The sequence below is a fragment of the Hermetia illucens genome, chromosome 5, assembly GCF_905115235.1.
Source record: "Hermetia illucens chromosome 5, iHerIll2.2.curated.20191125, whole genome shotgun sequence".
Classification (NCBI taxonomy): domain Eukaryota; kingdom Metazoa; phylum Arthropoda; class Insecta; order Diptera; family Stratiomyidae; genus Hermetia; species Hermetia illucens.
Window position 1 is genome coordinate 6,029,187 of NC_051853.1, and position 15,796 is coordinate 6,044,982.

Consider the following 15,796-nt stretch of genomic DNA (forward strand, 5'->3'; position numbering starts at 1 on the left):
TAATACTCGCTTTCGCACAAAGTCACATATGAACATGTATAATGACTCTGTTGGCAAATGAAAGCACTGAATGATGATGTTCATCAGAGTCTGAAAAAAGTATGAGAGTACGAACGTTGCGGAGGGTTAAGTGCCTCTTTCACCCAACTTTTCCCATATACTCTGTATACTCTGAAATAATGGATATTCAATTTCGGAGCAAAAATATCCTTCGACTCGTTTATTTTTATACCATCTTAATTCGAGCGATAATGCATCCCATCAGGCGAGTCCTCCTCCCCTTTTTGGGTGCAGCGCAGTCACGTTTGGGGTTGTTGAAGTTGTGAACGCAACCACTAGAGAAATGCATGCGTCCTCTTGGATTGATTGTGGAAAATATTGTTTACGTTGCCGTTTCCGATGGCGGAAGGAGGGGGTATATCCATCTTTAAGAAACTTCAATAGATTTCGAATTGAGTTGGTAATTGGAGGTGGAAGGGTCTATGAATGACTCGGGTCCTGTTGATTCTGAGTACTCGCATCCAGTAACAATCTGGAATAGTGGAAATTTGTACGCAAATGGTGTATCGAAGAGCAAAGATACTTGTATCTAGATACTTACATCCATGTATTCACTATTCCATCCAAGCAGGACTATGTACATATTCGGAGTAGAAAAAGTACGCTCTTCGTTTCAGTTCGTATATCATAATTCATAATATAAGCAGATGCCAGCTGGCTGAAGAAAGAAAACTCCAGCATTTCCACTTACAAGAACGAGCTATTCGTCCAGGAAATACAGTCTACGAACCGGGAAGAGGTTGGGACAGCAATTTAGTCGGGGGAGCACTCCCAGTAATGCCAGGAAATGTATGATAATTCAACTTTATTATGAGCCCCATGGGGGTGGTGGGTAAACATTCATAAATACAAGTTGTATGAGCGTGTATCCCTTTGAAAACTCCCCAGGCACAATGACGAAGCCAAACTACTTCTTCATGCAGCGCGTTTATCGCCATTTCAAGTATTTTCCATCAAAGCTTTACACAAGACCAGCTAATTAGTCGTGGGTTTTTAAAGTTCGTTTAAACAAGGCCCAAACCACTAACGGATGCAATGCAATGGGGGGGCTCTCAGAGTTAACCACACTTTTTCCTGTGATGAAAAGGTAACTTTCTCGTGTGCTTGACATAGCAATGAGAAAGAACTATTAGCGGGGACTCGACCTCAATCCATATTACTCCTTTTTTTCCGGGCGACAACGACCTGGAAAGGAAAAAATGAAAAAATGGGATTTCGTCCGCACATTGGTTGGGCAGCAAGTCTGATTGTTGCTTACATTTCTATCGGGACCAGAATGCTTTCCCACAACGGATCTACCATTGCCATGCAGAATGTTCACTCGTTTATTGAACACAGAACATCTCAAAATGAAAGAGCTCGCGCCACCATTGCATTTCGAGATTTGAAAGAACATCTTTGTGCACGTAATATGAGAATATAGAACGGATGGTTAGCAGGGAGATACATTAGATAGCGGCGAAGTGATGACATTGGCGCGTGCTGATAGTTGTGCATCGATTATCCTTTTTAAGGTTTTGTGTAAACACAAAAAATCGGTTTACTGTCTGTCTGTCTGTCCGTCAGCCTGTCTGTCTGTCTGTCTGCCCGTCTGTCTGCTTTTTTTATTTTTTTTTTTCCGATGGAAGGTGGAAAGCTTCAAAAGCTACCGCAGGCTCCTGCCACACGGTTATGTGGGACTCTTACCCACTGAAACCACCTCCTTCTCCTTCCACTCCCCCTGCGGGACTCCCATTTGGTATTACGTCGCAGGGCTGGATTAGAATTTATTCTGCGCTTCTGTCAACATTCGTGTTCCTCTCGCGTTCATTCTTTCGGATGACTTCCTCCTGCCTAAACTTCTTTCCGGTGGCTGTAATCACTTTTTCAACTTCGGTCCATATCCCCTTGGCTTTCACCATAAGCTCCATGATATTTTCGGGTGTAAAGTGTTCCCCGGTTGTAGCTTCTAATGTAGCCCTTTGGGTTTCGGGTCTGGGGCAGTGAAAAAAGACGTGTTCTGCGTCCTCTGGAATGTTTGCACACTGTGGGCAATATGGCGAATCATCACCGCCCAAATCGATACAGATATGCTCGATAGCCTCCGTGTCCGCTCAAGAATTGAGTTAGGTCGAAACCTACTTCGCCGTGAGGTCGCTCGATCCATTTCCGGATATCCCATATGATTTTGTGAGTCCAACGGCCTTTTTCTGACTCGTCCCACTTCTCTTGCCATTCCGCGACAGTTTCAGCTCGTGCGAACTGTCGCCGACGGGCAGGAGATTCTCAATCGGGATCATTCCTGCTATCACGCAAGTTGCTTCATTAGAAATTGTTCTGTAAGCGCAACATGTTTGGAGTACACTTATGCGATACGCAGCTCCAATCTTTTTCTTATTTATTATATTTTCCAGTGCATCTGCCCATACGGGGGCTGCATACAGTAGGATCGAACTGACCACCCTTGAAATGAGGAGTCGACGGCTCGGCCTTGGGCCACCTATATTTGGTAGCATTCTCGCAACCAGCGCTCCGATGTTATATGCCTTGGTTGCTGCACCCTCCACATGCAATCTGAAATTCAACCTCTGGTCAATCATTACACCTAAGTACTTAACTGCAGACTTGGAATAAATTGTTTGCGTTCCAACTTTGATCTTCATGGAAGTGCACTTCCTCTGCTTGGTAATAAGTACTACTTCCGTCTTATGCTCTGCGAGCTGTAGACCAGCATGCTCTAACCAGGATTTAATCTCATAGACTGCTTCATTTGCATAGAGCTCGGCTTCCTCGAGAAGGATTGCAACAACCGTCACACCAATATCGTCCGCGAAACCAATGGAGGCCACACCAGTAGGAAGGTCTAGGGTCAGTACCCCGTTATACATAATAATCCACAAGAGTGGCCCTAGGACAGACCCTTGTGGAACTCCGCATGTCGTTTGGTAGGATTTCATTCCTTCATCTGATTCGCAGCACAGAGTCCTATCGATTAGGAAGTCGGCAACAATACGCACCAGGTAGTTCGCCACGCCCAAGTTAATTAGGGACTCAAGTATCTTGCTCCATCTAGCGGAATTGAAGACATTCTTCACATCAAGTGTAATCACTGCACAACATTTGCCCTCGTCAAGTGCGGTCTTAGCTGTGTTAGCTACTAGGACAAGTGCATCCGTTGTAGACCTCCCCTTTCGAAAACCGAACTGATTTTCGGAGAGACCGCCATCCTTTTCGGCAATTCGAATTAATCTGTTATAGATTACTAGTTTGCCAGTATTATTTAGAAGGCATATCGGCCTGTAGGACGAAGCTTCACCCAAAGGTTTGTTTGGCTTGGGGACTAGAATTAATTTCTGCTTCTTCCATTGTGTAGGAAATACTCCTTCTTTAAGGCATGTGGTGAACGCCTCGGCAAACATATTTGGAGCTATTTTGACTGCTGCCTTGAGAGCTTTATTGGGCATGCTATCCAAGCCAGGTGGTTTGTTTCCAACAACTTTATCCGCAGCTTCGAGGACCTCCTTTTCGCTTACCATTGGAACTTCGGCGGTGTCTATCTCGACAGTGGGAAGGTCAGCGGTACTCACATTCTGTGGGAAAAGATCCGTTACTATTTCATCAAGCAGAATAGGGGAAGAGATCGGTGGGGAGCGTTTGCCTTTAACTTTCGATATTACGGTCTTATAGGCGCCACTCCAGGGGTTCGTGTCAGCTTCATTATACAGCCGCTTAAAGTGTTCGCTTTTACTTTTCATGATGGCCACATGTAGTTTCTTCCGAGCGTTTTTATATTCTTCATGTAATTGCTCGTATCCAGATCGGCTTCTATTTCGCTGACTGCGCCTTCTGGCCTTGAAGCAGGCCTTGCGGCATTCTCCGATTTCAGAATTCCACCAAAAGTTCGGAACTCGCTTCTGTGATACAACATACCTTGGCATGGATGCGTCACATGCTCGTCGCAACTTCTCGCCAATCTGCAGAGCTTTATTTTCTGCGCTTCCTTCAAGCGCTGTATTTTGCTGCAGAACCTCTCCGAAAATCTCCTCGTCAAACCTATTAGCTGCCCACCTTTCAGCTCTCGTCCGAGACCGTTTCATTCGTTTTCCATGTCTGATTTCAAAAATGATGGCCTGGTGGTCGCTATGTGTATATTCGTCACTGACATACCACTGCAGATCCTTAGCTAAAACATCGTTAACAAAAGTGACATCTATCACGGACCCCATTTCTCTCTTACGAAAAGTGTTCACGCATCCAGTGTTAGCCACCACAAGATTCAGCCGAGAAAGAGCTTCGAGTAATATTCGTCCTCTTGCGTTCGTTTCTCGGCTGCCCCATTCGTCAGCCCATGTGTTGAAATCTCCAGCCACTATCTTAGGACTATGGTTTTGTGCGTCTGTTGCTAACCTCTCCACCAAAGAATGGAACTCCTCTGTCGTAAGGCTTGGAGCCGCATAACAGCTGTAAATAGATATTCCGCCTATTTTTGTTCTAGTGAAGCCATTCTCGAGGATCTTAGTGGTTCCTTCTATGGCCCGATTTCCGCATGTCCATATCGCTGCCTTTCCGCTCTTATCCGCGCCCCATACTCCACTGTCTAGGTTTTTGTACTGCTCGCAGATAATAGCAACGTCGATTTTGCTTTCCAATATCGTCTGGGAGAGCAGGTCCTGAGCCGCTTGGCAATGGTTCAGGTTTAGCTGTAGGAACCTCATTTGCGCATAGTGTTGATCGCCTTCCTATACACCGGACATGTGCTGCTGCCTGTGACATGGGCACTGTCAATGTCGTTTATTTGCCTGCAGAACAGACAATTGGGTTTTTCTTCGCAGGCTTTTGCATTGTGGTCTTTTTACCGCATTTACGGCACAGGTCGGACCTATCGTGAATGCTAGTACATTTCTTCGCCACGTGCCCAAATTCCAAACACCTGAAGCATCTTTTCAGAGTTATCTGCTCTCGTAGTCAGCAGACGACCCAGCCAATCCGAACTTTACTGGCTGTGATAGCCCTTTTGGCCGCTTCAAGTGTTAGGCTTATGGACGCAGTTTGTGTGCCGCCATATGCCTTCCTCAGCCATAGAATATCTCGCTCCTGGACCGACTGTATTCCTAACTGGGATCGTAGCGCTTGACAAATTTCTTCCTTCGTTGTGATCTCGTCCAAGTCTTTACACTCAATAACCACACGATTTTGACTGAACTTCACTTCTGCTGCCTCACCCAGTGACGACTCGATTTTTTTCTGCAAGTCTTCTGACTTGTTTTCGCCTGGCTTGAATTCCAGCAATAGGTCGCCCTTCTGTGTTCGCCTTATGCGGTTCACACTTTCGCCTGGCTCTATTAACGCGGTGTCTGTTTTGAACTTGCGCAGAATACCAGCGTACGTGAGCTCACTTGTTTTTGTTATTATTAGCGCATCGGGCCTGCTTCTCTTCCGCAGCTTTTTCTTCTTTTCCACCTTAGTCCAAGTGGAACCTTGATTGGAGTTATCGTCTTTCGACGTAGGCTCTGGTAGTCTTTCGCGAATTTGCGGTGGAGGCGTTTTCTCCATTTTGCGTTTTTGGCTACGTCGAGGAGATTCCGGTTCCCCATTAGACTCTCTCGGTCTTTTACGGAGCTCCGGAGTTTCCTTAATAGTGAAGGGGCTGCCCCTAGATGGAAGCAGCACTCTAGGCGTTGACTGCTGGAGTTTCTCCTTGCTTCTTCCCTTCACTACTTTGTTTTAGTTCTTCTCGTACTTCAAGATACGCAGCTCTAATAGCACGCACTTGGTCTTTAATCGCGTGATGGACATTATGTCGAGCGTTTACATACTCCATGAGGTTTTTTATCATTGTCCCTAGCTTAGTTATCGCCTCCGGCTCACTACTCGCATCCTTAATCGAGACGCGTTGGCTAATTTTGTGAGCATTATCGGGCTTTGCTGTCGGGGATCGCATGACTCTACTGCTCCTTTTAAATGGGTCGCCTCCAATATTTACCAGTGGCGTCTTCTCGCCGACGCTCTTAATAGTGGGGACCAGGCTGGATGTTGTGTTACCATCCAACGTCCGGGCGGATGTCTCTTCTCCGGGTTGATTATATTCATCTTCCATTTTTTTTGTCTGTCTGTCTGTCTTTTTTTTGGACACGCCAGCGTGTGGGATTCTTATCCACTAAAACCACCCCGACTCGCTCCAAGCCCCGTGGAACCACCGTACGGTATTACATCACAGGGCGGAGAGCTCATTTTAGCTTCGTCCCCTTTCGTCTCTACGCGGCGTACGTAACCCCCATGACTTTTCTGATCTCCTCTGCCTTTTGCAGTTTGCTCTGGATAGATACGACCATGGAGTTGATCGCATCCCAGTCTTCCTGACATTTTAGCATTCTTCGCACCAGATTCTCTGGTACAAGCACCTCTCCTAGAGTCTCCTCTAGGTTCTTCCTTTCCTCCACAAACCTTGGACAGTGGAAGAATATATGCTCTGGGTCCTCTGGGACTCCATCGCAGTTTGGACAGTCGGGTGAGGTATCCAGATTAAATCTGAACAGGTACTGACGATATCCTCCATGTCCCCCACTCCTCGATGGCAGGGATGAGCCTGTGTGTCCACCGACCCTTTCCCGAGCGTTCCCAACGCTCTTACCATCTATTTAGCGATCTCTCCCTTTCGGCGTTCTTCGTCTGCGATAAAGGAGAGATAGACTTCGCATTATATATATTCGTCATCTCATCTGCCAAGATGTCAATGGGCATCATTCCAGAAATGACGAATGCTGCATCATCTGAGACAGTCCTGAATGCCGAGCACACTCTTAGGGCTGTTCTTCTGTAGACTGAACTCAGTCTGTTACCGCTAAATGTAGCCTGCAGTGCCTTTCCCCAAACTGGAGCTGCATAGAGCAGGATCGAACTCACTACCCTAGCTATAAGCAACCTGCAAGCATGCCGTGGCCCTCCCACGTTTGCCATCATTCTTGCCAGGGCCACACTCGCAGTGGATGCTTTGTCATAGACATACTGCACGTGTGCCTTATAGCTAAACTTCCCATCTATCATCACTCCCAAGTATTTGATCGCAGGTTTAGAAGTGATAATATGATTCCCAATTTGAATACGAGTAAAATTTTCGCTTCCGTTTTTTCCTCCGCAAGTGTCAGACCAGAACTCTCAAGCCAACCCTTAACAGCATCGCTTCGCATGAGTGTAACTCAGCATCTTCGAGATGCTTTCCGACAACAACCAGCGCTATATCATCGGCGTAGCCCACCACCGTGGCTTCCTCCGGAATAACATCGTTGTACATGATGTTGCACAGCAATGGGCTCAGTACGCACCCCTGTGGGACACCCGCGGAGACAACGTACTCCTTGGGTCCGTCATCGGTGTCATACCAAAGCCTCCGTTCTTGTAAATAGCTGCTGATAATAGCTGCAAGATTAGCGGGGACACCAATCTTCGCCAGAGATTCCGGTATTAGGTTCCAATTGGCCGAATTGAATGCATTTCTCACATCCAGGGTCACCACTATGCAATATTTGCTAGTACTGCCCCTTCCGTGGATTGCATCTTCGGCCAAGCCAGTAACCATTTTGATGGCATCAATGGTTGATCTGGCCTTACGAAACCCATACTGCCGATCTGAGAGACCTCCCTGGCTCTCAACAACCGGGAGTAATCTTTTATAGATTACTCGCTCTAGCATTTTGCCCACAGTGTTCAAAAGACAAATAGGTCTGTAAGAGGTTGGCTCACCTGGTGGTTCGCCAGTAGCACCAACTTCTGTCGTTTCCATGATGCAGGAAATATCCCCTCGGATATGCACGCTTCGAACAACTCAGCGAACATGTCCGGTCTGGATTTCACGGCAAGCTTAAGGGCCTTATTCGGCACGCATCTAGACCCGGAGCTTTATTATCTCCTGTCCTAGTGCAGATCTCCAGCAGCTCGTCACTGGTGACGGGCGGTATTGCCGTGTCGTTCAGAAGTCGCTGGAAGCTGTCTGTGCCCTCCTCTTGCTGAGGGAATAACCCCTGGATGATTTTTAACAAGAGTGTAGGACACGTGATCTGCGGAGATGATCGGCCTCTGAATCGCCCTATCACGATTCTATAGGCGCTCCCCCACGGGTTTACGTCCGCTTCTAAATAGAGCTCCATAAAGCATTCCCTCTTGCTCCGTTGGATGGCGAGCTTGATGGTTTTGCGGGCTTCTTTATAGGCGCGCTCTTTTTGCCCTTGGTCGATTCTGCCTACCGCTCTTTGAGCCGCTCATCTGGCTCGGTGACAGGCTGATCGAAGGCTGGCCAGTTCAGCATTCCACCAGTAGTTTGGTCTTCTACTGGGGAATGAGCACCTCCTCGGCATGGACGCGTCACACACTTTGGCGTTGCATTGGGCCACATGGGCAGCTCTTTCCGTAGAGGCGCCTGCTTTATTAGGTTGGTCTAACCACACCTCCATGAAGGTCTGCTCATCCAGAGCTTTAGTGGACCAGCCTGACATCTTTCTCAGTTTCGGACATGATGATCTTATGCCCGGTGACTCCACCCATAGCCCGAAGAAGATTACCTGGTGATCGCTGTGGGTGTAGTGCTTGCTGACGCACCAAGACATACCACGTGCCAGTGCAGGGCTGACAAAAGTTAGGTGTACAATTGAGGTAGACCCCCCTTTCTGAAAAGTGTTTACATATCCTTCGTTAGCCAGAACAACATCCAAATGTGCGAAAGCGTCTAATAGACTGCGGCTTCTTGCATTTGTCTCTCTGCTACCCCACTCACGGGCCCAAGCATTGAAGTCACCAGCAATCACCCTTGGTCTACGACCCCTTGAGTCGAGAACAAGACTGTCAAGCATTCCTTCGAATTCGAGCAGTGTCAGGCTTGGGGGGGGGGGGGGGGCGTAACAGCTGTACATATATACCCCGTTTATTTTCGCCACACACACAAAGCCTCTGTATGTCTGATTCCCAGTACATTGAATCGCTTGTCGACCGCATGCCCATATCGCCGCTCCACCAGATGCATCTATAACCCACACGCCACCGTGACGGTTTCTATAGGGTTCGCTAATGATGGCAATTTCCACCTCGGATTCGTAGATGGTCTGCTCGAGTAAATCTTGAGCGACCCTACAATGATTGAGGTTTATTTGAATAAACCTCATTTTTTCATTGAAGTCAGCGCCTTCCTCAATTCCGGGCATTTAGCACTTCCGGCAATATGCCGGTAATCCCGTCCCTCACTTCCTTCGCACAACAAGCACTTAGGGTCCCTATTGCACGCTTTGGCAATATGGCCTTTCTCCCCACACCTTCTACATTGATCGGACCGATCAATGCCGCTGGTGCATGCCTTCGCGGAATGGCCAAACGCGAGGCACTTGAAGCACCTCTTTGGAGAAATCTGTTCTCTCAGACGGCAAACAACCCATCCGATTCGAACCTTCCCGGCCGCCAATAACTTCTGCGCGGCGTCCAATGGCAATCGCAATGTGGCCGTTTGAATATTGCCATAGGCTTTCCGTAAACTCACAATGGACTCTTCGGCAAGTTCTTCCAACTTGAACTGTTCCATCAAGGCAGTGCAAATTTCTCCTTTGGATGTCACTTCATCGAGATCCTTGCACTGTATATAGACCTCATGTTGTTGGGTCCGTACTGTGACATTCTCCCCAAGTGAGTTTTTCACCTGAGTTCGGAAGCCATCAGTTTTCCCCAAGCTGGTTTTTTTCAGCTCAAACATGAGGTCACCCTTTTGGGTCCTTGGATCCACACCTCCTTCCCGCACTCTCTTGTTTGGTGACAGATTGATTGCAATACGATTAGGTGTGACTTGGGTCGCCTGTGACACCGTTGGGGCAACAGATTTCGCCTTGCCCTTGGAATTTCGTTCTTCCTGCTCCGATTTGTTGTAGAGCACTCTAATTGCTCTCACCATATTTTTTATGGCTTGGTGGACGTTGTGCTTGTCCTTGATGAACTCAGACAGCTCCACTATTTTGGCACCAAGCTGTGTGAAGGGTAATTCCTCTGCTTCAGGACTCTGCTCTCCATGATGATTCCTAACCAGATTACTACTTTTAAATAGTCCTTCACATTTGGCATTCATTGACCTTCCCTCCGTTTTTATCATTTTTGATGTTTGGCATTGGCGGAGATCTCAAAGTTGACGAACTTCTTCTGAATGGTTCCTTTTCCTGGTCCTGGAGTACCTCCTGTTGCTGCTCCTCTCGAATATGTGCGGTCGATGTTGTTGCTGTTTTTGTTGTGCAGCGATCTGCTTTCAATTCATCCTTCTTCGGTTTTGTTACTGGTGTCCTTGGTAGAGTGGTACTTCGCTTGAACACTTCCTTTTCCAAATCTAAAACACTTGTAGCATTAGATGCCACGGTGGCCAAGTTGTACACCACCGAGGCACTGCGGTCGAGGGATATCGACGACCGGGAGCCCGCTTGCTCACTCCCAAAAGCCGCCGGTACTGGGGTTCCGAGCCCCTGCACCGGAAGTTTTCTCCTTCTCACGTCTTCCATAATGGTTTTATGTTCTGGGTATCCTGCCCATAGCCATTTTGGTCCACGAACCAGAGATGAGCAAGTACTAGCCCATGCACAGTCAGAAAAGAAAAGTGCATGAACATATATTTACACATCAATAGGTATGCCCCAATCCGCCAGCTGGGGTCGCGCCTGATAGGAGATCTGACCACTCCTCACAGGAAGTGTATCATACCTGACGTGCGCTCAACAAAGGAGTCATTCAGTGAATCATCAAACATCGGAAAAAGGTACACATTTGCTCCTGTTTTTCAAAGCACTGCTTCATTTGTCCTCTGGCTAACGCAAGAAAACACTCGCCTGAAACAGCGAAGTCATCCTTGTAGTGCCTGGAAGCAGGAAGATGACGTTCATGTCAATCTTTGTCTCTAAAATATGACCAATTAACTCGTTGGGGTGTTCCGTCCCCACGTACTCGAGGAGGGCGATCAGACCCGAGTATGCAAGGAACTCATCTGAAGTGGCTCTGCCACGAAGCCTCACTGGAGGTTATCTGGTACCATGGGAACCGGGATGGCCCTCTGAGAGCATATGCTCCAGGAGAATTCCTGGAGGATGTGTTCTCGGCGCGGTTATTTGCGGTTGGCCTCCTAGTGGGAGTTTCATGGTGATTGTGGTTATGCCTACATCGCGGGCAGAGCTCCTCGGAGCTCGAGCGTGGAGTTGCGCTGTACAACTCGGGTGCCGTACCCCTTAGTTAGTTAGTTAGAGCCTGCATTCAGTATAAACCAGGACCGCTGTGTTTGCATGGCGGGGCTCTGATTGTGGTCCCAAAATCAATCCGTGTCCGAAGAGGACCGTGGGATTAAGCCTTCACGGCAGGTACTCAGGACTTTCTCCAAAATATGCAATTTAGTAGAATATTGATTTCGAAGGCTTCAGTCAGTTATTGATAATGGAGGCTGGACTGGACAACTTAGCAAGAATAAAGTATGAAAGTGTATACCACATATGTATGTATGTGTTTACTTTTTCGATTTCGATTAAAAAATTAATTCAAATTAAATCCTAGAATTCCAAAGCAATCTGACTCCCCAAAACTCTTTTCTTACACAAAAATAAAACGCATTCCAGATGGACAATTTTCATGACGACTTTCTGTCCCTCGGAAACATCCATCACCAGACTATGATATGTACACACGTTTAAGTTGATTCTGCTTCTGGAAAAACGACAGGAAAATAGGCGCAGGGATAAAAATAAACATTTTTCCATAAAGTCATGGCAGGCAGTGCCCGTCTACCCTTCGTATAGCTCCTGCTTCGACGTTTTTCCCGTGGCTGATGCATGTTTCTGTTCTGGACGAAGTCGCGCGTCCGGATCCAACCGGCATCATTCATTGCATTTTCCCTAGCACTTCATTGTGTTTGTTGTTGGTGCGGGGCTGCTGCAATTTTTCCTCTCAGACATTTTCTTTCCGTTTTCCAGAGATTTTTCCACTCAGACTTTAAATTTTTTATGTTTCTGTTTTATTTCTGAACTGATTTTCTGTTTCTGTTTTTTTTTTCTTCTGGGGTTCTGCTCTCGTTTTCTGTGCGCTGGGTTTGTTTACGAAAGAGCCCGGAACTTCCGCCTGCATGAGCGTAGCCATTCAGTGAATCAGTCCGACGAGGTGTCCCGGATCAATCAAATGTTCCGCAGGAGCATCTCGACATCAGTGTTGAATCGTCGTCCTGAATCGAGTTCACGAAGTGGCGGTAGTCAGAGCAGTTCGTCGGCATCGAGTCCTTTTGAGGAGCCTTCGGCTCGTAGTAAACTGATCTCGAATGTGCTCCTTGTGAAGCAGTTACAGCAACATTATAAACGTATGAAATCCGTGAACGACGCGACTACAACGACCACGGCAAGTAGTGAGAACAATAGTGTGAACAGTGAAAGGAAGTACAAGTGCAAGCGGTGCTGCAACAAAGGACACAAGCGTGACCATAATCAGAACAACATGATAGCGGATTGCGATAGGTGAGTGTTATTTTATCAGTTAATGACCACTAAGTGTGTAAATGATAAGTGATACGTTATCTGGCAAGTGAGGTGCTACAGACCCTTAATCTGAAATCAAAGTATATCCGAAATTCTGCAGTTCTATCTCGCTTAACTTAATTCGGATATCCTCATTTCGGATGTGATCTAAACGTGTGACGCCACTAGTCCAACGTAGCATCTTCGTCTCCATTACCGCAAGACTGCGTTCATTGTCTTTTCTAGTCGGCCAACACTCAGAACCATAGAAAGCGAATTAAGCCACCCTCTCGAATGAGCCCAAATCCTTAAGAATGGTTAAACCGCTTAAAGAATGGTGCGTCTTATCAAATTTGACCAGATAACCACATATTGCAAAGAATGTAGTGAAAATTAACAAACCTTAAAAGCCAATAACAACCCAGATTTATGTAAGTAAAAAAAACAAAAAAGTTGACTGACGGTTTCGTCCAGGGCAGAGGCAACTCATCAGACGCTGCCTCACCTCTGCCCTGGAAGCGGCGTGACCGATTTATTTTATTTTTTTTTATTTAAGTGGAGCAATTACCATCTATCGTTACTTTCGGTCACACTGCTCCCAGGGCAGAGGTGAGGCAGCGTTTGATGAGTTGCCTCTGCCCTGGACGAAACCGTCAGTCAACTTTTTGCTTTTTTGTAAACTTGGCTTTAACTCAAAAAAGAGGAGTCCGTGAACTACAAAAGAGGGAGTAAGTTGCTCCCCAAGTGGTTCGGTCCGTCACTAAGTGGGTGCGGACTCAGGACTCCCAGCATCCTCAACAGAAAAAATATTATGTAAGTAGTTTTTTTTTAAATATGGCGTTCTGGCCTACGATAAGGACCCTAACAAACAAAGAAAAAAAAATCTTTTTTTCCTGAAATTGGTTCAGAAGCTTCCTTACAGAGAGGACATTTCAGGAAATATTCAACGACCTATCAAATTCCTTTTGCAAGGACATGCAATGATTAGTTGCGCGGGAGGCTCTCAACTCCACGCTCCTGGTTGGATTAAATGGAGGCTTATACCTTAGCCTTTATAATAAAAATAAAGATATAGAACAGATACCGTGAATATTAATAAAACCTGAATTTAGAGCGTTTTAGTGAAGCTCTATGACTTAAACATGGCAAACATGACAAAACCGTTTCCTTTTTTACTAAAGGTTTTTATTATCTGGAAAGATACAACCCAAGCACTGATGAAGGCGACAAATAGTCACTGAAATATGCATATCTGTAGACAATAAAAGAATTTTTAGTAAAGGCCGAAACGAATTGCAATGACGTTACACTATATTTCAGCGGCTCTCCTCCAAATACTTCCCACTACCTTTGTAAGCATTGGCGATATTGGGGCTTTTTTTTTTTGGGGTAGGGTAGGTGAATGCATTTACGCACACAGTGTTGGACTCCCGATTCGGTACGTCGTCGGACTACCAACTAAACACCTCCCCATCGTCAGAGAGCTAGCCTGGAACCGTTTGTCACATTACTTCGGGCTAGTCCCCGAACTCTCCCGCCTTGCGGAGGCTTCAAATCAGGGAATTCCTTTCACCAACGGGAGGGGAGAGGAGGAAGGGAACTGTCAGTTCAAGGAACCCGCTGCCATCCGGCTCCTCCACCGGTCGAGCTCTATCTTCTTAGCAACGAGAAGGGCCCGAACGTAATGGGCAACACGGTTCCACCTGTCAGCAGTCCTCAGCATCTCTTCCACAATGTTGTCTGGAGAGAGATCCCCTGTGTTTAAATAGAGCTGCTGACGAACCCATCCCACCTTCCACAAGAAAAAAAAGTGTGGTGGGCGTTGTCCACAACTCCATTACAAAACACACAATCCGGAGAACGCGCCTTTCCAATCTTGTGCAGGTAAGACTGAAAACCTCCATGCCCACTTAAAAATTGGGTAAAGAAATAGTCAGTCTCACCATGCTTCCAATTCAGCCACGCACCTAAGTTGCCGATGAGCCGCGCAGCCCATCTGCCTCTAGTTTCATTTTGCCAAGAGAGCTGCCACTCGTCTAGAGTGTCTTCCCGTTCTTCGCGAGCAACCACCTCCCTTGGCTAATCTCCCTTGCACTTGTATATGGCCTGACGCTCCCTAGCAAGAAGGGCAACGGGGATAACTCCCGCGATCACCATCACGGCCGGTTCAGAGACAATGCGGTACGCAGACGTCACCCGTAAAGCTCCCCGTCTCTGCACTTGCGCGAGGCGTTTACGATATACCTCCTTTTTAAGAGCGCCAGCCCATACCTCTGCGCCGAGCAGGACAGACTGCGTTGAGCTGATCAGGAGACGTCGCCTACTAGACGTAGGACCCCCAATGTTTGCCATTAGCCTACTTAACGCCGAAACTCCAGCCGCAGCCTTGTTTGCTGCTGCTTGGATTTGCTGAGAAAAGCTCATCTTTGAGTCAAGAGTCAACCCGAGGTACTTGACCGCTGATTTTGACTCGAAGATCGACTCGCCGAACGATATGGGACGCAGGGTCGGAATTCTCTTTTTAGTCAGGATGACTACTTCGGTTTTTTCCAGTGCAAGGTTGAAACCATGAGTAGTCATCCATCCGCTTATCCGTCACATTAATATGCCAAGCCTGCTTTGCGCCTGTTCGACAGTGCGTCCAGCAACAAGCGCTGCGACATGATTTGCGTAGCCTACCAGGCGCGACTCTTCTGGCATGTCGAGTTTAAGCAGACTGTCATAGGTAGCGTTCCAGAGGTCCGGCCCTAGGATGGATCCCTGTGCTACCCTCGACGTGACCTCCATCCACCTTTGACCCTCTAGTGATTCATAGAGCAGGGAGCGGTTCCTCAGATAGTCCCTCAAAATCCGTAAGAGATAATTCGGCACGTTGAAGGTATTGTCTAGTGTGCCTAGAATGTCTTTCCATCTTACGGAATTGAAGGCGTTTCTGACGTCAAGCGTTACGAGGAGCACCACCCGTCGAGTTCGGCGGCCTTAGTAAGGAACTCCAGACACCCCGATTTTGCGCCGAGTCCACCAATTCGCTGTCTGGCGTCCTGATCCATGCCATTCGCTCCATCTCAGGCAGGGTCTGCCTCGTCTTCTCTTTCTACCATAGATATTGCCCTTATAGACTTTCCGGGCTGGGTCATCCTCATCCATACGGATTAAGTGACCCACCCACCGTAACCTATTGAGCCGGATTTTATCCACAAGCTGACGGTCATGGTATCGCACATAGATTTCGTCGTTATGTAGAGGGGCCAAAAATT

The 15,796-nt window shown here is 47.2% G+C and overlaps 1 protein-coding gene across 2 annotated transcripts in view; it reads left to right on the forward strand.

The window, feature by feature from the left end:
- Positions 1–15,796, forward strand: part of LOC119657990 — a 132,628-nt gene that overhangs the window by 100,900 nt on the left and 15,932 nt on the right. For both annotated transcript variants that reach the window (XM_038065207.1, XM_038065208.1), the window contains exon 6: positions 12,138–12,539. In XM_038065207.1, coding sequence (XP_037921135.1) covers positions 12,138–12,539 — 402 coding nt within the window. The remainder of the gene's footprint in view (positions 1–12,137; positions 12,540–15,796) is intronic.